This window comes from Neopsephotus bourkii, unplaced genomic scaffold (assembly GCF_033783945.1).
Source record: "Neopsephotus bourkii isolate Nb327-2 ecotype Australia unplaced genomic scaffold, CSIRO-AGI_Nbou_v1 NB_719, whole genome shotgun sequence".
Taxonomy (NCBI): domain Eukaryota; kingdom Metazoa; phylum Chordata; class Aves; order Psittaciformes; family Psittacidae; genus Neopsephotus; species Neopsephotus bourkii.
The window spans coordinates 2,296,518-2,318,528 of NW_026901218.1; the positions used below are offsets into that span (position 1 = coordinate 2,296,518).

The following is a 22,011-nucleotide window of genomic DNA, read 5'->3' on the forward strand; positions in this document are numbered from 1 at the left end:
TCCCCTGATCATCCTCGTGGCCTCCTCTGGACTTGTTCCAACAGTTCCATGTCCTTTTTATGTTGAGGACACCAGAACTGCACACAATACTCCAGGTGAGGTCTCAAAGCTGTTATTATAAAGTGAGGTTCCAGCTGTTTCCAGGGTGTGCAGACACACAGGAGTATTTACCTCCATCGTACAGCAGGAGACTGTGGGTCAGGGAAGCTGGGGTTCACGGTGATTTGACTTTGTAATGTTCCACTGCCAAGCTCTTAAATGACTGAGTTAAAATGTGTGTGCAAATGTCAGGACTGAAAATAAGTGGAGAGCTAAGCAACCTGCCTGCAGAGAAAGGAATCTCTTGCTCCCTTTGCTCTGGAGAGCAGAAAGCAGCTGCAGGTGGTATTAAATCCCATTGGTCTCAGTGGATTGCAGTCTAAGCTATTACTGTAGGTAAGGGCATTAAAGAAAATCTTGGCTTTTTAGAGCGAGGCACAGTTCTTCCTGTTTATTTTCTCTTGGATATTTAGGAACACTTCATGTGTTTTCCTTCTGTTTTTCAGCTTGCAGCACTCCCCCGGTCAACATGAAAGTGCAGCCTGTGAACAGGACAGCATTACTTGTAACCTGGAACCAACCAGAAACCATCTACCACCCTCCGATCATGAACTACATGATCTCATATAGCTGGACTAAAAATGAAGATGAAAAGGAGAAGACTTTCACCAAGGACAGTGACAAGGACCTGGTAAAACCACAGCACCAACCCCAGACATATGTGTCAAGCTATCCTTACATTGTTATTTTTCTCTCTAGAAGGAAGTAGAGGAGGAAAGCAATTGTTACCTTATAGACAGGCTAGTGTTTGGCTTGCAATGAATTGCTATTAAAACGTTCAGCTTTAGTTGAACATTGCCTAACAACTACCCAAAACACTGGAGTGTGAATTTATAGTTTATGGGAGTGCATAAAGGACTAAATCTGCAGACGCTTTTTCATATACTGTTGCTGAGAAGCAGCTGGCTCAGGAAGCGGTTGGGCTCTGAATACCTTTTGGCTTGTGTTCAGCTCACAGATTTTCACACTGAAACTCTGATACCCCCAGATCTGTTCCTGGGCTCAGGCTTTTCACTGTGCCTCGCCCCTTGCAGTCTTTGGAGCAGTTTCTGGCAGCAAGCTCTGCCAGCAGTATAACATGCATGGTCAGGGCTGTAAGATCATTGCAGAGTAGCCCTGTACAAGCCCTGCCTATGTCTGGCAGCAGGAGAAAAAGAGGGAAGAGTGAGACAGTTCCAGAACAGATGGAAACACCGATCTGTCTTCTCCATTTAGGATTTGATCTGCTTGTCATTCTTGTCTAAGTGGAAGCAAGTATTGTAACCGGTCTTTAACATTCTCTGCATATAAAATCAAAGTGACACATTCGGATTTGAAAGGCCTCCGTTTATTGTTAATCAAAGAAAGCCTCTAGAATAATGAAATCAGTAATTGTATATGCACATGAAAAATGCAGCAGCACAGTGTTATTCCTAATGACTGGTATAGTTTGGGGTTTTTTTCAAATACACACTCCTCTAGGCCCATTCAATCAGTTATACAATAATACTCCTCTTATTCCCTTAGATCAAGATTCTTTTACTTCATTTCCATTTATATTTTCAATTTCCCCACTAGACATTGTTATCTGGGTCACATTAGGGAACGATCTGCCTCACAAAATCAGAAAGGAATTCTATTGAAAGGCACCCAAGGTTATGATGTGTTGTAACCTCTCTCTTGTCATAGCTTCACACTCTTAAGGGAGATTTTTATTAATCAGGTATAAGGAGGAGAGCCTTAATCAGCAAAAATGAGGTGGGCACAGTGAAATCGTCCTGTTTTATGTAAAAGAAATAATTAGAAGTGAAGGGGGTGTGATGGAGTGATAGCTTGGAAATAAATTGCAGTGAGACCCTGTGCTGTGCCATCAGAGCTTGGAGGTTAAGAAAGCAATGACAGCTTAGTCTATTTTAGGGGCAAGAGAAGCAAACTCTTTCTCAGAGGAAAGTGCAATTTGCTTTCAATGCTCTGGCAGAGACAGTTGGGCTGTCCCGTCTTGAAACCAAGCTAGACAGTGTTTTGCTAAAGAGATCACTGGTATTTCAAGTGACCAATACAGCCACTGCTGCTGTCTGCTTCAAGAAATGATCTTGATGTGATTTAGGACTAAAGCAACACAAAAGACTACGTGGAAGGCAGCAAGGCAGTGTCTCAGGTTTAAGAGTAAAAGCTGGGACATCCCAGCCCAGTGTGTTGAGCCATCATGGTGTACCAGGGCACTGACACCAAATTGCCATAGCCAGTTCGCGCAAAATAAACAGTCAGTTTGAACATGCTATCACTTATCTGGGTTTATCCCATGTTTGGGACTCGGATCTCCACCTATAAAAATCTCATTTTAATTCCAGTGAGGTCAAATGATTTGAGATTTAGTCTTTTCTAAGGAAAGCAGACTTCCATGCATGAAGACTGTCGTGAGAGGAGATGTAGGACATACTCATTTCTTTCTCATGAGCAGAGTAAGCAGAGGTTGGGTGCATCACTTTGGCCTTGCCCTCTTCCAGCGGGCCAGTGAATATTCCTGTTTAGAATAAGTTTGTCTTACGTGGCATAAATGTCCTGTGTTAGCACAATGCTTTATATATTTCAAACTGATCGTGGACAGTTCTGTGGGGGTAAAAAACTGAATAATATCTATTTTTTTTAAACAGAAGGCCATCATTAGCCATGTCTCACCTGACATCCTTTATCTGTTCAGAGTTCAAGCGGTTTGCCGAAATGAAATGCGTAGTGACTTTAGCCAGACTATGCTCTTTCAAGGTAAAAAAAACACATACATATTTTTACATTAAGTGACTCTTTGTTTGTTTAACATTTTCTTTGCAGAGTGCAAAATACGGTGTGGAATGGTTTCGAAAAGTGTTTGAATGCATGTGGACAATGCTGATTTTGGATTCTGGACATTGACTTTATCAGAGTCCTGTTTGAAATGATGGGGGTTTGCCTGCATTTGCCTACAGGGAGGCCTATTCTGCCTCTCTGCTGACAGAGTTTGTCAGGTTTTAGAATTCAGAGCTTTTGTTGGTGTAGTGTTCTAAAGTTAATTCATCAAAGACTGCTTGTGCATCAGGCACAACTATAGGAGAATGTGAGTCTGATTCATGTCTGCTTTATGTAAAGAGGAAAGGAGACCAGTCCTGCCTTGACAGCCACATCCGGAGACGTTCAGGTTTTGCCATGCACACAACCTCAGTGATTTCCAAAACATCCCTATTTAAATGAAAGCAAAATAACTGGAGGCTAAGCTGTCCTTTGTCATGGATTTCCTTTTAAGTTTATTGGAGAAGTCTGGTAAAGCTGAGATTTGGTAGAACTTGATGTTTTCCAGTTTTTAAGTGCCAAAGTTTTGCTCCCTCCTGGGAATTTATTACTACTTCTTTATTAAGGTGGTCAAAATTCCCTCCCACTCCAATTTATAGATATAACCTTGGAATGGGTAGTGGAAGAACAAAACAAGCAAAGAATTAAAAATTGAAATCCTTAAGGTGAAGCGAAGAGTTGAGTCGCTTGGGTTAGAAGCTGTATATGGACCAAAATAATAGAGGCGTTTTTCAGTGTGATTTTTGGAAAATGTGGAGGTTTTAATCCTGCTCTGTTAGCACTTAGCATCTGAAGGACATCAAGCTGTGGATACAATTTAGTTGTGTTCCGGTGTCATGCCACAGTGTTAGCAGGATTGCAGAGAGAACAGGGATTGGACATGAAATGTCTCATCCAAGCAACATCTCTTGTGTAGCTTCAAGTAGACTTCAAGTGCCAGGCAGAAGTTAGGAACTTGGATACTACTGATTATGGCCTCTCTTGGCAGGTAATAGAATGGAAAATAAAAAAATCTGAAATTTGACCACAATACCTGTTTAATTACAGTTACGAATAAATCATTAGTAACAGTTTTGCTGGATACTCTTTGGGTACTCTAGCCAGTGTTCAAAGCAGTGGAAGACATTCATTGGTGGGAGTAAATGTTGTGTTTCCTTCCATGTCTCCCCAAAAAGGAGCTCTTCTTCTAATCTTCGTCTGTACCCGAGGTTTAACCTCAAAAAAGAATCCACTTGAGCTTTCAAAACATTCTTCAGAAGCTTATAGTTGTAGTTGAGATAAATTGCAATTAAAAATGATAATATTATCATAAGGGCAGAAAAAGGTAGTACCATCAGCTGCTCTTGCTTCCTGTGCAAGTCAGGACATTTCATCCAGCTTGAGTCTGAAGGAGAGCATGTGCTTTCTGACAGTGCACTTAAACCAGCATTGCCAGGCCTGAGTAATTAAAGAGAAATGAATCTGTCTTTAGACACAAGTACAAAGTAAGGTGAGTAACACCAAACGAGTTTGAATTACTTTTACTACAGAGACCCACATACCCATTTTGTGGTAGCAATATTCACCAACTGAATAAGCAATTTCACCAATTCCTCCCTTCCCAGCCCACTGACGCGCTGTTGTTCTTTGTTTCTCAGCTAACACTACTCGAATTTTCGAGGGGACCAGAATTGTGAAAACAGGAGTGGTAAGTCCATATTTATGGTGGGCCGTAAATCAGTGCGGAGCATGAATGGGCAGCAGTGATTTTGGGGTGGCATTCCCACCAGGTGGCAGCACGATGTTGTAAATTGCGCCTGGACCCAGCTTTCCTGGGGAGGTGGTTCAGACCTGCCACAAAAGGTTTTATAAAGAAACCTTGGTTACTGGAAGGGTTTTGGTTTTCTAGCTTCATGCCCTGAGAGGCTTTGACGAGTGAAGAACTAAGTGTAAAGAAGTCTTCCCAAAGATGTATTCAACCCATGTAGAGGGGATTTATAATCTTAATGATGACCTGTGGAATTAAATTTAATTTCTTTATTAACTGTATGATCAGAATTACATACAACAGGAATAAGGCTTCATGCACAGCATCTTAGCTGTTCCAGTGCTTTAATGATACCTACTACTATGTGAATAAAGTCTTAAAGGGCTCTTTGTTATAATTCTAGTTCAGATGAGACTGTAACAAGTCACTGAAGCTTTTGTATTCCAGAATCAGAAATGTTGATAGATTTACAGTAAAACTGGAATGCAGTTTCAGATATGAAAGCATCTTATTAGGTTATTTAATATAAACTATCCATAGCCTAAATTTCTTGGCATTCTGTATACTGAAATGTTCAGTAAAATTTATGGACTGAATTCATATATTGAATTTAGTCTAAGTACATTACTTCTGGTCTTATTCTGTTCCAGTTTGATATACTCCCTAGTAAGCAAATAACACATACAAAGCTTGAATTTGAATGATTAATGTTTGTTTAATGATGTATAGAAGTATTATAGACATACAAAATCTGCTGTCAAATTTTAATACTTAGTCCAGCTTGGAGACTGTACGTGCCAGCGAAAAGCAAATCTCACAGTGCCTTAGCAATTCACGCTGATAAATACCCAAAAGTTTAGATGCTTATTTAAAGTTTTGGCTTGAAGTCTCTAAAGCACACGTTTTCTTCTGAGATCTCAGGTTCTCTGTGATTGCAGCTGGTCAGAAATAATGTGAGAAAGCTGCCTTTCTTGGTTTGCTGCAGCATTTCAGCTACACAGCCTGCCTGAAACTGGGAATTGCTGAGATGTAGAAATACTCTTAGGCTATACATTTCAGTTCCAAAAATAAACATTTTACAGTTTAGTTCAACCTTTATTAGTGCCTATTTAACCCTTGTTCATCCTCTGATGCATATACCTTTCCAGCTAATGCTCCTCCTGCTGATGAATTCAGTAATGTGAGACATTTTTCAGTAAGTCAGAGAGAGAACGTGGTCATGTTGTCTGGGCTGGTCTCAGCCTTTCCACAGAATTACTCCTTCTCCTTAGTCAATTCACTTCAGTGTCATTTTCACATGTAATTCAGGAAGGGGAATTGTGTAGTATATACCAAGATCTTTTATTTCCAGTAGAGCATGCACATGTGCACAGAGCCCCACGTGCAAGCATGCCTGTACTGGACTGACACAGAGTAACAGTGGCAGGGTGCAGAGGATGCCAAGTCCATGGTTCATTCGCTGTTTTCCTCTCAGCTCCCTGAGGGACATAGGCAATGCCAGCCTTGGCTGAGGGTCACTGGTAGTGGCCAGGAAGAGCCCTGTATATGAGGAAGGCTGAATATATACATGGGTGTCACAGCCTGGTGGTCCAGATAGAGATTGTAGTGACTTGCTGAAGGGCTCCTGATGCTCTCCAGGTCCTTCACAGGTGCTCAGCCAGCCGTGTCACAGGTCTTTTCTATCAAGAGCAATGCCTTACAGCAGCATCAGAATAATGCTAATGGGTAAATGAAGGAAATAAAAATAGTACCATTCGAGGCCCTCCCGATGTGTGTGGGAAGATCCAGAGTTCCCTGACAGAGCAGACCCACCAGCCACGGATGCTCACGTTGGCAGCACAGCCCTTATTTTGGGACAGCCCTTATGTAACACAGTATTTTTAAGCTTCTGTGTTCTAAGGATTAAAGTGCTGTGAGTAATGCAGCTAAACTCATTAAACTCCTTTACATCCTCCTCACCCCGAAAGGAAACATTCACAAGTCACTGGTGACGTGGGTTGAGAAGGTCCCACTGTAAAATAAAGATAAGGATAAAGAGTTTTTTTTATGGTGATGATTGTTTGGAAGTGGTGAATGTGGGGAGGTTTTCTCCCTTTATGGTTTGCTGTGTAGCTCTGTAGCATGTCCCATTCCTGACTTAGTCCTGCATCCAGGTGATGCTGTCATTCATTTTAAGAGAATAGCAACCAGAATGGGGTGTGTGTGGAAAGGGAGGGAAAAGCAAAAGAAAAATCACCCCAGGTAGCACACTGGAACTCCTGCTAATGCTCTCTGCTGTGTTTTCTTCCCCTTTGTTGCTGGTGACCTCCTCAAGCCCACAGCATCTCCTGCTTCCTCAGCCGACATGGCTCCCATCAGCTCTGGCTCCTCTACCTGGACCTCCTCGGGGCTCCCCTTCTCCTTTGTGTCCATGGCCACAGGGATGGGGCCTTCCTCCAGTGGCAGCCAGGCCACTGTGGCCTCAGTGGTGACCAGCACCTTGCTGGCAGGGCTGGGCTTCAGCAGCAGTGGCATCTCCTCCTTCCCTAGCAGTGTATGGCCAACCCGGCTCCCCGCGGCGGCTGCCCCCAGCAAGCAGGCAGGACGGGCTGTGGTGGCCGTCACCGAGGCTTCTGCTGCCGCTTCCCCAGGGCCAGAGCGGGACTCAGCACTGACAAAGGACAGCGAAGGAGCCGAGGAGGGGGAGAAGGATGAAAAGAGTGAAAGCGAGGATGGGGAGCGGGAGCATGAGGAAGAGGAAGAAAAGGATGCTGAGAAGAAGGAGAAAAGCCGGGTGACGGCGGCTGCGGAGGCACGCAGTAGCACGGAGCCCAGCGTGGCCGTGGCTTCCCCCAACTGGACTGCTGAGGAAGAAGGAAATAAAACCATATCGGGGGAAGAACCGAGCCGAAACATCCCCACGGCTGGAGGTGCCGAGGAGGAGACCTTTGCCGAAGCAGACACTCAGCCCCAGCAGCTCCCATCCACCCAAGTGCCGCCAGCGTTCACCGATGAACTGTACCTGGGGAAGATCCCAAGGAGACCAGAGGCAACAAGAAGACCCTCTCCGAAGGAGGACAGTTTTCCAGAGGAATACCCCTCAGATAACAAATTCATCACCATTAACCCAGGTGAGTGACCTCGAGGAAAACTGGTTTTACCAGCATAAGACTACTGGAGTTAAAGATCATCTAGTTCCAACCCCTGTGCCATGGGGAGAGACACCTTCCACCAGACCAGGTTGCTCCAAGCCTCATCCAGCCTGTCAAATGGAAATTTGGGGGATAGATAATGACACAGTTCTCATTCCTTACTAATTTCCAGTATATACAGCTTTTTTTGTGGTGCCTGGCTTCATCCCATGGGCAGGACCCAACCCACAGATTGGTATTGGTGAGACTAGAGGGGAAAGAATCATCCTTTTGTATTCTTGGGACACATTCATGGTCCTAGTAGCTTATTAGAAAGAAAAACCTGGAAAAATGTTAACCCGCAACATGCTGCATTCAGAATTTTGCTTAAAAATATAGGGTAATGCAGTGAACTATAGCTGTGAAATTAATTTGCAAGAGCGGGTGCTGTGCAGAGCTGGTGTTTCATGGGAAGGTTGCTATATATGCTATAAGCAAATTTAGTTTATCTGCAGATTTCTCCTTGATGGGGCTTTGAGATATTCTCCCAAGTACAGGATCATTGCTGGTTTATTTCTCACCACAAAACCTATGTACTCTGATCTTCCAAGACAAGGCACCTCTGGCACTAGGGCTTGTATTTAGCTATTACAAAGGGGAAATAAAAGCTTAGCCAAGCAGAGTCTGGTATTTTCTATGTTTGTCCTGATGAGAATTACCGGTGCTCCTGTACACACCAGCTCTGGATGTATGTCCCAACTCTGCAGTATGTACACAGCAAATATGACCTTTTGGAGGCATGCCCAGGTGATCTGCATGTGCACCAAGCCCTGTGTGGTCAGGATTTGCTGCACAGGCTTATGCAAACACAGTGTTTGCAGAACGTCCAGTGCATAGGCACATGTTTCTGCTTGGGGAGCTCCAGGCTCACATCTTATAACTGCAATAAGCAAGTGGAGTGCAGGCCTATGGATTTATTTGCAGAGTAAGAACTGAGATTTAGGTACAACGATGAGTTTATCTGAGTGATTATGTGTATTAGCACAGCATTTATAAGATAGTGCACATCTTTTTGTTTGGATTGTTTTTTTACTTGTTACGGTTTATTTTGCTACTCTATAGACTGTTCTGTATTTTTGTTTTTTCATCAAAGCTGCTCTAGAGTCAGAGTACTGTGAAAAAACCTCAGATTTATTTTTCCCTACATCTATAAACACAAAACTGCAGACATCATTGTGCACTCAGTTATAGCTCAGAACCAATTTCAAGAACAAAGCTCAATCCAATCTTTAATAACATTTGTTACAGAAATCCTGACATGACTCTAATGCTGTGAATCATTACTGTTCTGTAAGAGATCACATTAACAATGCAGAGACCAAGAAACCTGCACCAGGTGGTGCTGATTTTTTTACAATACACTGCTGGTTTTCTTACTCCTCAACTGGAAATCTTCAAAGTCCAGTGCTCCCACTGGATATGGTTTGAGATGACTGTCGGGCAGCTTTCAACAAGCCACCTGCCCTAATCACCTTTTTAACAGGAAGGAGGGAACTTGTCCTAACCGTGCTTTGCAGTGTTGGAATTCAGCACCATTTAGGTTCAAACCCCAATGATTAAATCTGCCTGGGTAAACCTACCTCTGAAATAGCTGTCTTCACTTCTTCCTGCCTTATGCTTCTCTGTTTTTCATGTACCAGTTTCATGGATGGTCCAGGTACAGTGTCCATTATGTAAGACCTGGAAAGAGCCTCATGGCCTATTTTCAGACTAATAAATTGGAGGAATTGGGTAGTTGGTCTTCTTTATTAGCTCATGACAAAGGGATTGTTTATTAGGTAGGTTTTTATTCTGTGGTGAAGTTAAGATAAAAGATTAAAATCAATGAGATGAGGAAATATTGTTAATATTCCTACAGAGTACTTACCGGTTATTGTGAATCGTACCGCTTTAGTCTGTAGTGATTTCTGGCTCTTTTTAGCACGTAGAGAACTATCACTGAAAGAAGTTCAGCACAGCTTTGCCTCCTACTAGACAGGCTCTTTTAAGAGCTCTGTTCACTTGCAGGATTGGAGGTTGAAGTGACCCTGCCTGAAGACTGCACGTAAAGATGATCAGTCTTGAAAGGACTCTGCACATTAGGTTATCCATGCTTATATATGGAGGGATGATAACTTAGTAAGATCACTGTGTCTTTCTAAAATGACTTCCGTACGTAGGAAATGACATCTGAAATAACCAGCACTTGTTAGCTGGAGGAAAAGATAAGTAAAAGAGAACATTTTGAGATGTGTCTTACTGGCTGTGGGACAGAGCCTTTAAGTCTCAGTCTCTTTGTACCAGGTGTGAGGACTTTGTCCTTCAAAGTTTCTTCAGGCAAGTCCTTCTTTTGTTTGCATCTTGTGTCACCAGGTATCTGCAGTACCTAGCTAAAGTCTACCTAACCTGGAATTTGCCCAGTTGCTTTACTAGATGTGTCTGAGGAAGGCCTGGCTGGCCTCTTGGGAGTGCTACCCCTGCAAAATGACTCTTGGGAATGCAGAAGGAGCTTTCCTCCAGGCTCGTTCTGGGTTACCAAAGACACATGCCAGCAAAACCCACAGCTGGTGAATTGGCCCATCAATCAGACTAGTTGCTTCAGCTAAACTGTTTCCCACAGTAATATGGAAATTGGCAATTCATACTGACAGAGCTGACCTAAGTCACACAAGGAGTGGAGGTCAGTGAAACTCCAGACATAAGCAGGACCTCTTCCTATGAGAAGGAGCCTTAAAGGTTTTCCATAACAAGGTAAACTTTATATCAAGACAATGACGAGCAAGGCCACAAGGACATTGACAGAAGTGTCTGAAAGCATTCTTGAGCATCAGGGCAGTTAGAGGGTGAAGGCCACTTCCAGAGTGAGCAGAAAGAATTCCTGCAGCTTATTGTATCCCATACAGGGCAGGAACTGTTTTGGATGCATCTTTTCTGCAGGAAAGCAGTTTTTAAAAAGCTGTCAGGGTTTCAGAAGTGTTTTTGTGAGCAGAAAGTTTAATCATTTTAAAGAGTAGGAAATTGTTTCATAACAATATACACTTGTAAAATTAATTATATGGAATCAAATTAGCAGTTGTAAGCAGATAACTGAATGGGGAAGTACTCATGGGTGTGGATGATTAGAGGAGAAGAGGGAACACGTGAGAAATTACAGGGAAAGTGCAAGGCCAATTAGTACAGCAAGGCTCATTTTCTTTTAGTGGTTATTTCTCAGGCACATACACACACACCTCTCCTGAGGCCTTGTCATTATTGTATTCCAAATGGCATTGGCCTCTTCTTGTCTGGTGGCATCAGCCAATGCTAATGATTTTCTTCTGTCACTGAACGCTTGCTTGTGTTCTCTTTCATTTTTCTGCTCACCCTTTTCTCGGTTTTGGTGCCCACATTATACTAATTGCACCTTTGATCTGCAACTATTACACATGCAGCTGCTTAACACTGTCCACAACTCTCAAACCTGAACATGAGAAAAACAGCGATTAGAATGATGCTTTACCAAAAACAAAACAGAGAAAAAAAGAGAACTGGCACAATTCAGTTCAGGCTAGAGCAGATACCAAACCTCAGGCTTTTGGTTTGTTGTGCAGACAGTTAAACACAGCCTTTGTATTTGACGGGAGATAGCAAATAGTCTGTTATGAGCAAAGGAATAAGCATCCAGATGGGGCTTTTGTCTGTGTCATGAGCTAGGACTGAGAACAGAGATTGTGGGTTTGGCCCTTGATCCAAACTTCAGCCAGGTCCTCCCATCCTTCAGTGCTCACCCGCCTCTGCTGAGTTCCTCCCACGAGAGGGCTTTGTAGGGAGATCATGATTTGCGGAGTTACATTTCAAACCTCGTGTATGCTTGAAGCACAGCCTGAATGTAGTGGTTTAGAACAGTCTTTGCCAGGTCTGAGGTTACAAAAGCCTTTTGGTTATAACCTCATTAAGATAATGAAACATCTGTGTAATTCTTTCTCCACGCGTGGCAAGGACTATTAAACTGGATTTTTGTGTGGCACATGAGACACTTTGCATGGCAGCTTACAGGAGCAAACAGCAGATTGGCTTGAAAATAAAAGCATTGAATTACTCAGTGTTTGCAAGCAGTATGAATTTTGAATATCTGACATCAGGATTAAATATGATTGGCATCAGTTTACAAAACAGTGAAAAGCCATCCTTAGTTGTACAAAGCCTGTAAGTATAACTACTGAATGATTGCATTTAAAGAAATAAGAAGCATATAGCTGCACAATGGCACAAGCCTGTATCAAAAGTAATACGTTCTTTAAAACCACTGGTTTGCCTTTTCATCATTTAATAATATGGCCCATGCTGTTTTCCAGAATGAGTTTATACCATTGTATAAGTTCATAACTTCATTTACTTAAAGGAAAGATGAGCAGGTGAATTTCTTTTAAGAAACTGGATGGTCAGAGGCAGTTTGGCAGCAAGGGTTTTCTTTTGGCCTGCAGAACACACGTATTGTCCAGGTTAATGATATCTGCAACAGTACAACAAACAGGACTTTGTCCTGGTTATTTGTGCAATGGCAAGGCATGATAAAGGTAGATAGGTTATATATTACAGCTATGGTTGCTTATTATAGTAAGCAGTGTTACTTAAGGGAAATAAACACATTTCTATTCTCAGGAACCAATTACCAAGAATACGTGGAAAATCAGTACATTTCACAAAGTGTAGAATGCCTCTTTCTTGCCTTGACCTTTGTGCAAGAGCTGCACTGCCGAAGCCTCTCTTACTGCCTAATGCCCTCTAATGATCTCTGTGCCAGTGCTTCATCCATCGAGGGCCTGGGTGGAACTGCTGAATGGGTGGTTCGCAGAGTTAGGGGTTTTTCCAGACACAGAAGTGGATTTACCAGTGCCAGGGCTTGTATCGTGTGGGACCTCCTGAAACAGATATGCTGTAATAATTTTTATTCCTTCCTACTGGGATGGGTTCCAAGCCAGTAAAAGGCAAACTGAATTAATTCAACGGAGGCATATGCCACTGGAAACTGTTTACATTTCTTAGCAAAAATGGAGTTTCCTGGTCCATTTTTTAAGCTTTCTTCCCTCCCAAGTACTGCGTATGGTGGGCACCGTTACAAGGATATGCCGTTGACTCTACCAAGGCTCAACTTTCTTGCTTTGGAAAAGAGTGAAATGATGACTATTTTTTATTTTATAATATTTTGTAATGTAGGAGAACATGAAACTATGAAGGCGTAGATCTGCTTGGTTTCTGTGTTTTCTTCAAGTCTTTTTCCAAGTTATCCAGTGTGCTGCCTTTCCTTAGGCTCTTCTGCCATGACTCTCCAGAGACAGGTGCCAGCACTCCAGCTGCACTGCTGTTCTTCTGACCTCAGCTGTCATTCTAGTACAATTTTTATTGGCATTGGTTTGTTTAAGCTCTCTCAACACTTAAGCCGTGGAAAACACCTAAGCCAGCACAGGATCAGTCTCTTTTTTTATTGAAGCACATCTCTGCTTGGGCATTCCCAACTGGAATTTCAGGGCCAGCCATCAGCATCCAGGAATGGCATTTGCTATTCTTGGCACTCAGCATCCTGAACACTTTCTTGTCCTCACATCTGTGGGTATAGGGAGTTGGCAGGGTCAGGTAAGTGTGTTCTCCACAGTAGACTGGGAAAGAGGAGCATCACGAGCACTGCAGAATTTGTGCACTGGGACTCCAGCCCATGCTGTGCTTACAATGGAATTTAATTTTCTTCCCATGCAAACAGACACATATGTTTTTGTGTTGAAATATGTGGCAGTGAAACTAAACAGAATACTGTCCTTGGAGAATGAAGCAACGTGCTAATGGATGTAAGGTGGTGGGACTAACTCTTCTACAAAGTTTTATTACATTGCATATTTCTTTGTCCCTTTTACCATTCTGATTAGTAACACTTACCTCACAGGCTTAATTTTTTCATGCTGTTAAATGATTTGAAATGCACTAATAAAACCCTGATGCCGCAGGGCTTATGATTTTTGCAAGTTTGGCAAATACAGAGAATAAGCCTTTGCTCTAATTTTGGGCTTGTTCTTTTCCTTATTCTTTGCTAGTCAAGGAAATCAAAGACATTCAATCAAAGTGTACATTTCACTTCCCCCAAACATTCCTCTGATTAGCACCACATTTAGGCTGCTTGCTAAAGGGCATTACCTCCATCAGCCTAGTTCTTAAAACTAGAAAGATTTCTTGCTGGGCTTGCAGCAGCCTGCAGCCTTGCTCTGTTTTCAGCAGTCAGGCAAAAGCATTTACAATTAACCTTTACTTCCATGTTAGTTGAATTTTACTCCTGCCTATGGAGGAGTATAATCTAAATGCTATTAAAATAGAGTATGACTTCATATTATGTGACATCTGGTGACTTCCAATTATCTGTGTTTTGCCTGCCTATGGTGAAAAGGCAATTATGTTCTTCTGGTAGGATTTGCAGCAGTTTCAGAAGATATGATAATACAGTACTGAATGAGGGCAAGGAAGCACATTGGTAAGGAAAGACTCACGTAGGCTAAAAAGTGGAAGTCAAGTGCACGCATTTCAATCCTCATTGAAATCTGAAGCTGTTTGCAGTAATCCTTTCCCATTACATCCTGTTGACAGGTATTGATCAACTACCGCCTGTTAGGAAACATGAATAAGCTACAGAATCTGCTTCTGTATCTTTCTTTTATTATTCTGTCTAAAACAATTTATTCATCAAGTCTACATGAATTTGCACAAATTAGATGCCTTCAGAAATACGTTGGTACAGTGTCTATGCTCATTGGCTTCAGTGCTTGCAGAGCCTCTAGATACTCATATATGATAGGGTAATTTTAATGAGGTGTCATGTGAAAAGTAAAGCGGAGTTACTTGGCCAGATCTCAGGCTATTGACCAACTTTAATTTTGTTCAAAAGCTGTGGCATAATGATGTCTTCTGTCAGTTACAACACATCCTATCCACTCATTCATCCATCTTGACAATCCATATGCTGACAAGCGCTTTCGTATGCAGTAACTCACCAGATTGTGACAATTCTGCAAATGATGTGGCATGACACCCAACATGTTGAGGATTTTATTTTATTTTTTTTTTTTAGGATTATTACCAAGGAATTCGTTTCTGAAGCAAAGTATTACACTGAGCTCTGCAATCAGGGCTGTCCGGTAGTGTTGAGAAACCGAGTACATTTATCTGCAAACACTGATGACGGAGCAAAGCATTTACTTTGTTACTGGGGTGAAATGACTCAGTGGAGTACTCCACATCTGATAATAGGTACTTGCACGATAGAGTCCTAAAATTGTCTGTGAGATTGTAATTACAGCCAGTAGTAAAATCCAAGCCATATGTGGCAATAAACACCACACTTTTATACTCTCATGTCTCAGACTAAAGACAAATGGAGTCCCACCCTGCAGTTAGAAGATCTTTGCTCTGTTTACTCATACCATGTAAAATGGACAAACTACTTGTTTTGCTTACACATTTTTCCCTACAATAATTTGCTTTCCATTTACTGATTCATTTTGTTATGTTTTTAATACACAGCTGACAAGAACAGCTCCAGCATGGCCACGAGACCTTCTCCTGGTAAAATGGAATGGATTATCCCGCTTATTGTGGTCTCAGCACTGACCTTCGTGTGCCTCATTCTTCTCATTGCTGTGCTTGTCTACTGGAGGTGAGCCTATTCCCTTTTGACTGGAAACTGATTATGTTGTAAGACACGTTTCAGGTGGTGGTTTTTAATGTGGTCCTGTGTTTTTATAGTATTAGATGTTACGGTGATGCATGCATTAGATAACTTTTTGGATGCTAAAACAGCTCTGTTGGCTAACTATTCAGCTGTCTTAAATATGGGGGTTTGTGTTATGAACATGAGCTTGGTAGAGCTGTAGCAGTGGTAGAGCCAGCTGTAATGCCGGCAAACATTTTCACGATTAGTCCCTCTATATATATATACGTAATATTAAAGTATCTTTGTTTTGACTTCAAGAAAGGTGGTCATGGGAGAAAAGCCCAGTGAGAATGGCCTTGATTCCATGGGTGGCTTTGCCACAGACTTCCTGTGTGATCTTAAGCAGTTCTTTTCTTCCTTTGACTGTACTTCAGGAAAGGAGGATGAGCTTGTTTCACGTTACATGGAAATGCTGAGCAGTTCTTTAGCATAGGTGAACTGTCCAAAGTGCAGCCTGCAAGGTCTTGTAAAGTAAAGATTGGCTCTTCATGACTGATACTGTATTCTGTACCAGTGGGCATTGGTTCAGTTGTGGAGACTAAGATTAACATCAACAAATCCATCTGTATTTGATTTAGAGTAAATCAAAACCTGCAGCACCTTCTTGTGCCAGAACCATAACCCAAAGACACCTCATTTGTTTGGTAGTGAAGATAAACCAGGAATTAGCCTCATTTATTTAGGAATTACTTCAAAATCTGAACAGACGGAACACAGAAAAGTGCCTTTGATGAGAAATAACAGTCCATTGATCATAATACCTGCAGAATCAATTAAAAAATCCTATCAAGCTGGTTTTCAGTACACCCATTTTGCTGACAGTTAACTGGGAAATTGTTGAGGCTGGGAACATTTGAAAGACTATTAATAAGTAGATGACAATAGTCATGTAAAAATCATTTCTATTAACATTTGCAAGTAATTAATATCACTGCAGTAAGACAATGAATAAAACTGCAGTGATGAGTGCACAAAAGCTGAAATTGGAAAGCTTCAGAAGATCCCGTTGTAGCGTCTTGTCCTCCAATATGTATTTTCTTCATTAGAAGGACTAAACTTAGTCACAAGCCCTTGAAGAATATGGTATATACAGAAGCACTGTAATGTAGGGTTACAATATTTATCTTGTGTTGGTACAAAATGCTCTTCTGAGGAGGAAAGGCTTTGGAATAAAATGCTAAATGCTATTATCGAGAAGAATGTTGATACGTCTCATTGTTTGGAAAATGTTTCCATTCCCTGCAATGACACTAATGGATTGTGAGAAATAATTGCAAAATTGGTGTTTAATTCACTCAAAGAGTAACAATACCATCTTCAAGAAGATATTAAAGTTGGAAAGCACTGGCTTAGTGACCAATTGTTAGGGACTCATCTCTTATAAGTACTGGCTTCTACTATAGATCATAATATTACCCGAGTCTAGAATTAAGTTATGTTAATTGAAGTTAAATACTTTTTATCTTCAAAATTCCTAACCATCTACCTCATAAAATCTTTATTTTATTCATAATAGCAAACACACATAAATTAATGAAGTTACATGAGCAAAGACTTCAACTGCAACTGAATCACTTTTCCAGTAATGTTTGTTATTTTGCATATTGACAGTAATTGTTTCGTATCTGCTCTCTGTAATATGCATGAATAGTTAGCATTCATCAGTGGCTTGAGTAAAACTACAGGCATTGTCATTAATACCCTTGACAGCAGTGGGTCTTTTTTTCGTGAGCGTGTAAAATTGAGACTGAAAAATAGGTGGAGATTAGAAGTTAATATAGACATGGAAAGTATCCTATGTAGAAGTCCAAATTTTTAGATAAATATAGAGCAGCAGATTGAGGAACAGTAAAACAAACTTGAAAGCACATGTGTCCTAGCTTCAAAATTATCTCCTGTGTCTGCCTTCATAGATCTGAGAGAGTTTTTTAACCAATTCAGAGAGTGTATGAAAAAGTAAAGGTGTGTGTTAGGATAAATCAACAAGCAATTGCAACAGGAATCGTCCACAGTAACATTTAATGTTGTGCAGACCCTGTCATTGAAATAGCAACACAGCGTTTTGTGTGCCCTTTTCAGTGTGGTTACCTTAGGAGAAAAAAAAAAGTTTCTCTCTGTGAGTGTTTTAATGTAAAGAAAAAATAGATCCTCAAACACTGCAGAGTCTAATTTGCAAGTTTCAAAGGAACAGTGATTGGGATTTTCAGGAAGAAATATTTAGCTTAAAATGTAATGGGCAACATATGGAATAATTTGCTAAATAACACTATCAAAGCAAATGGCACGAAAACGTGTTTGAGACTGATATTTCAGTAAGGGAAACATGGTAGTGAAATGCACAGCAGAGAAACACTTGTTCTGAAAGGATAACCCTCCAGGGGACAGGCGTGCTGGACCAAGGGGTGTTTTCTTGCACAGCAGTTCTTTGTTTTGTTGTGAGAAAAAGCATTGCAAAACAAACCCCAGAGAACTAGAAAATGCAGAAGAGACATAGCTACCCTCTGGCAAAACATTTTGAGGGTAAAACAAGTGATATTTTCACTTTTGCGCCTTTGAGCATTTATGGGATTTGAGACCAGAGGTGACATAAGCAGAACAATGAAGCAGAGAGAAGCCTTCTGCTTGTTTGTGTTGCACTGATGCCTTATTATCCAGAGACCAAAAAAAGGAGGTTAGGGAAGTTGCTTGCGAATGTTTGGCAAAGTGTTTATCTCTGTTTGGATCCTTTGTAACTCATTCCATGGTACAGCAATGAAATAAGTTTTGTGATGATGTCTTGTTGTAAGGAGGCTTCATTTTCTGTTCCCTTTATTCGAAAAGGAAAGTGATAGGAAGCGGTCATTGTTTGATGAAGTTTTTCCTTTCTTTATCTGTTGAGCTTCCATGCTGTGCTTATTAGAGACTTCTTGTAATTGAATACGTTTGGAAATGATCTGTGCCGTTTCTGAATGAGACTCCCTTACTTGCAGAGGTAATTTGCTGTTCTCAGTTCCTTTTCCATGTGGATGCTGGACAAATGGCGAAAGAATATGATTGATATTAAAGAGAAAGGGTCACTTCCGTCTTTTTAGCATGATGGCCATCTCAGTAATGAAAAGGGATGGGAACTTGCAGGCAAGCAGCAGTTCTGAATTACCTTCCTACTAAAGTTCCCTTGAATTCAGTACTTTTAATGGCACTGCTGTGAAAAGGGCTGTGTGATTTTAAGTTGGTCGAGTGGAAAATAAACTAGGTCAGCATAATGAAGCTTTAAAACTTGCGCTTTTATCCCAGAACAATGAGGAGAGCACTCTTGCGGGATGACCAGGAGCTGCTGGGGCTGGTTGGCAGTTGGGTTTCCAGGGCAGGAAGGACAATGATGTCTGTAGCTTAACTTTACTTCTGTGCATCTTTGATTCCTCTTGAGGAAAAGCTGGCCTTGGCTGATCCTTGAGCTGTCATAGGAATAGTGAAGGGAACTGTTGCTCCCAGGACTTGTAGTGCTTGAAACTTCAGCATCAAGCTGAGAATTTAAGTCTTAGCAGACAGAAAAGGTGAGGAGACCACATCCTTGTTTTATTCAGCAGGTAGATTCACCATTTTCTTCTGCAGTGGCACAGTGGTATTTTTTTTGTCTGCTTTCATTCCTTTTGTACTGCTTCCTGAAGTTGTGTGCTGTAAGGACAACCACTGAGTATTTCTGAGAACTATTCACTGGGATAGATCTTTCACTGGAGAGCTACTAGCTCATGTAGAGCCCGTTAAAACGCGTGTATTGTGCAGTTTCCCAACCACATTATTTTTGCATTTCTGGGCATTTGTTTTGCGTCTGTGATTTTCTACCCAGACTCAGTATCATGAGATCCTTCTGCAGTTCTTCAAGGTCAGTTTAAAACTTGACTTGGATTGTCTGCAGTCTTTGCCACTGTTATTCTCACAGCCTTTTCTACAAGCTCTGAGAATTGCAGAGTGTGTTTGGCAGTGACCTCCAAACTATTTAGGGATTGAGTGTGACTTCAGGTTTTTTTTGCAGCAAGGCATGTTCTATAGTATGCTGAGGCATAATATGGCTTGAAACATGTCTTTTCTAGCACTTCCACTATATTTTGTTGCAAATTGAACAAGTCCTGAGTATTGACACTATAAGGGAAACCCAGGGTCAGTGCCACTTTCTTTTTCACAGAGGTGCAGGAGCGTGACTTGAGTTGGGAAATCAACTAGAATACTTTGACACACATTGAGTTCTGTCATTTAAGAGAAAAAGTGTATTTTAGGACTGACTGGTGACCTTCCACTGTTTGTTTTCCGTTCTGATTTTTAATCTAAACACCACAATGGTATAGACTATGGTTTCGAAGGGAAGAATAAGCAGAGAATATTAAGAAGCAATTAAGATTTTAGAGTTTAGCCAACAGCAACTTTCAAATGGGAACTAAATTATAGCCATTTCTCATTTTCAGCTAAGAGGAAGAAATTAATTCATGACTATAGCTGGAGAGTTTTCTTTTTCTTTCTTTTGAACAGATACCATAATTCACCTTGAATTATTGCCGCCATCAACATCGTGATCCCAAAGACAAAGCGGGAATATTGTATTGCATTTCTTATTAAATCAAGCTGTTTATACAGTGCTAATATGTTTACATTCAGGAGGGATTTTTGGAACAACACAGCTGCTGCCTTTCAAAGAGCAAGCAAGCTTGCATTGCTTGTTTATAGTCATGTGTGTATATGAGACAGCTTGGGGAAAAGATGCCTCTAATTTTCCTTAGGCAAAACCCCATAGAACTTAGCACAGTAAGAATTTTCTTAGTTTTGTTTGTTAAACATCCTGTTGAATTGAACAAAGTCCTTGGGACGAGTTCTGTGGCAGAGGCTCAGACTTCTCCATCAGTGTCTTTCTGTGCAGAAGAAATGACACTGAGCACCACAAGACATGGGCTCTTTTTCTGACTCTCTCATTGATTCTCTGTGTGACCTGGGGCCAAGTCACTTACGGTTTGACAGTATTGCTGTTGAACTCAGTGGTGAAGACCTCACTGGGAGCAAGCTCAGGTGTTCAATATTTCAGCATCTGAGTTCTGTCACTGGTGAAACAGCACGAAGGAGGTTGGTCAGCTGTATTTGCAATATAGAAATGAAAGCTGCAACGTAAGACCAAGTTACCTTGTCTAATAACTCTGCCTTGGAAAACTGCCTTTGATCTGGGGAACTTGCACATCTCCATAGCTAAGAGTGTTAAAACTTCATTCTGGAAGGAAAGAACTTCTGCCTGTAGCAGGTTGTAAAAAGTGCTGGAATTGTTATTTGAACCTATTGCTAGGTTTTATTTTATGAGTACACAGTGTGTTGTTCATCTACTGTACTGATTGAAAAAGGAACATTGCAAATTTACAGACCATTGTAAAATTGCTTCCTTACAATTGTAAAAGCTGCTTTCAGCTTGCTCTCAAATATTCCTGATTCCGTTCATTTTCACTCTCATGGAGGATTCTAGGTGGTAACACTTCCTGAGAGCCTGTCTGTTGATTTTAGGAATGCCTCGGGTGCGGTTGCATGAGTGTTTATTTCCGCAGCAGTGGTTCAAGCAGCCTCCTCCGTTCCTGCCCTTGTTCTGCCCTCTGTGATACCAATGCAAATGTTTGTACAACCATGTGAGGAGCTGGGTTGAGAAATAACCCACGTTAAAAAAAAAAACTAGAAGAGAGGGGCTTTTGTGCCCTGATTTAAGCCAGATTAGCTCCTGGTCTGATTCATGTAGTCACCGGAGTTGTACCAGCATAACTGAGAGACCAGCACAAGGCAAGAATGAGCAGGAAGGATGGGCATGCTCACGCTGACACTGCCCCCAGCAATGCCTGAGGGCCACATCCCCGGTCCTTGTGCTGAGCTTGGGGATGGCAGGGCCCCAGAGTGCAGCTCCTGTCATCACAGGCAGTGACGAGCATTAGCCAACAGGCGAGAGATATCCTAAACTGGGAGACGGGTAACACCACAGGGAGAGGAGGGGAAACATGGAGGTGAGTGACTTGCCTGAAACCTCTTGCAGCTTCCATGTCCTTTTCAGAGACCAGATGTGCCCTGCTCAAACTGAACAGGGCACACCTTCATTTTCCTCTGGGAACGGCTACATCCAGTCTTGTATGATGACAAACAGCCTCAGAGGGATGGGGACGGTGCAGATCACTGCCTGGCAAGTGGAATGCAGCCCAGCCTGGTTCAGAGCCCTCTGATCTCTCTACCTCAACCCAGGCAATGCGGGAAAAGCACTTCAGCTTTTATTGCAAAAGATCCAGGTTGTATTTGATTTTGCCAGTGCCGGAGGTAAAGGTACTGAAATATTAGGCCCTTTGTGTGCTGTATCTCAAAGCACTGGTCGTTTTCATTAAAAGGGAGCAGGCCTGTGATCAGCTCCCTCTTATCCCACACGGGGAACCAAGCTCGTTCTTTGTGCCGACGGCAGGCAGCTTGCTTTCAAGCCTGGAGCTTAGGGCAGCTGCCGG

The 22,011-nt window shown here is 41.8% G+C and overlaps 1 protein-coding gene across 3 annotated transcripts in view; it reads left to right on the forward strand.

Annotated features, from left to right (window-relative positions):
• The window catches only part of PTPRG (protein tyrosine phosphatase receptor type G), a 404,332-nt gene that overhangs the window by 322,760 nt on the left and 59,561 nt on the right, over positions 1–22,011 (forward strand). For all 3 annotated transcript variants that reach the window (XM_061354220.1, XM_061354222.1, XM_061354221.1), the window contains exons 10-14: positions 546–730; positions 2,733–2,841; positions 4,539–4,588; positions 6,963–7,758; positions 15,340–15,472. In XM_061354220.1, coding sequence (XP_061210204.1) covers positions 546–730; positions 2,733–2,841; positions 4,539–4,588; positions 6,963–7,758; positions 15,340–15,472 — 1,273 coding nt within the window. The remainder of the gene's footprint in view (positions 1–545; positions 731–2,732; positions 2,842–4,538; positions 4,589–6,962; positions 7,759–15,339; positions 15,473–22,011) is intronic.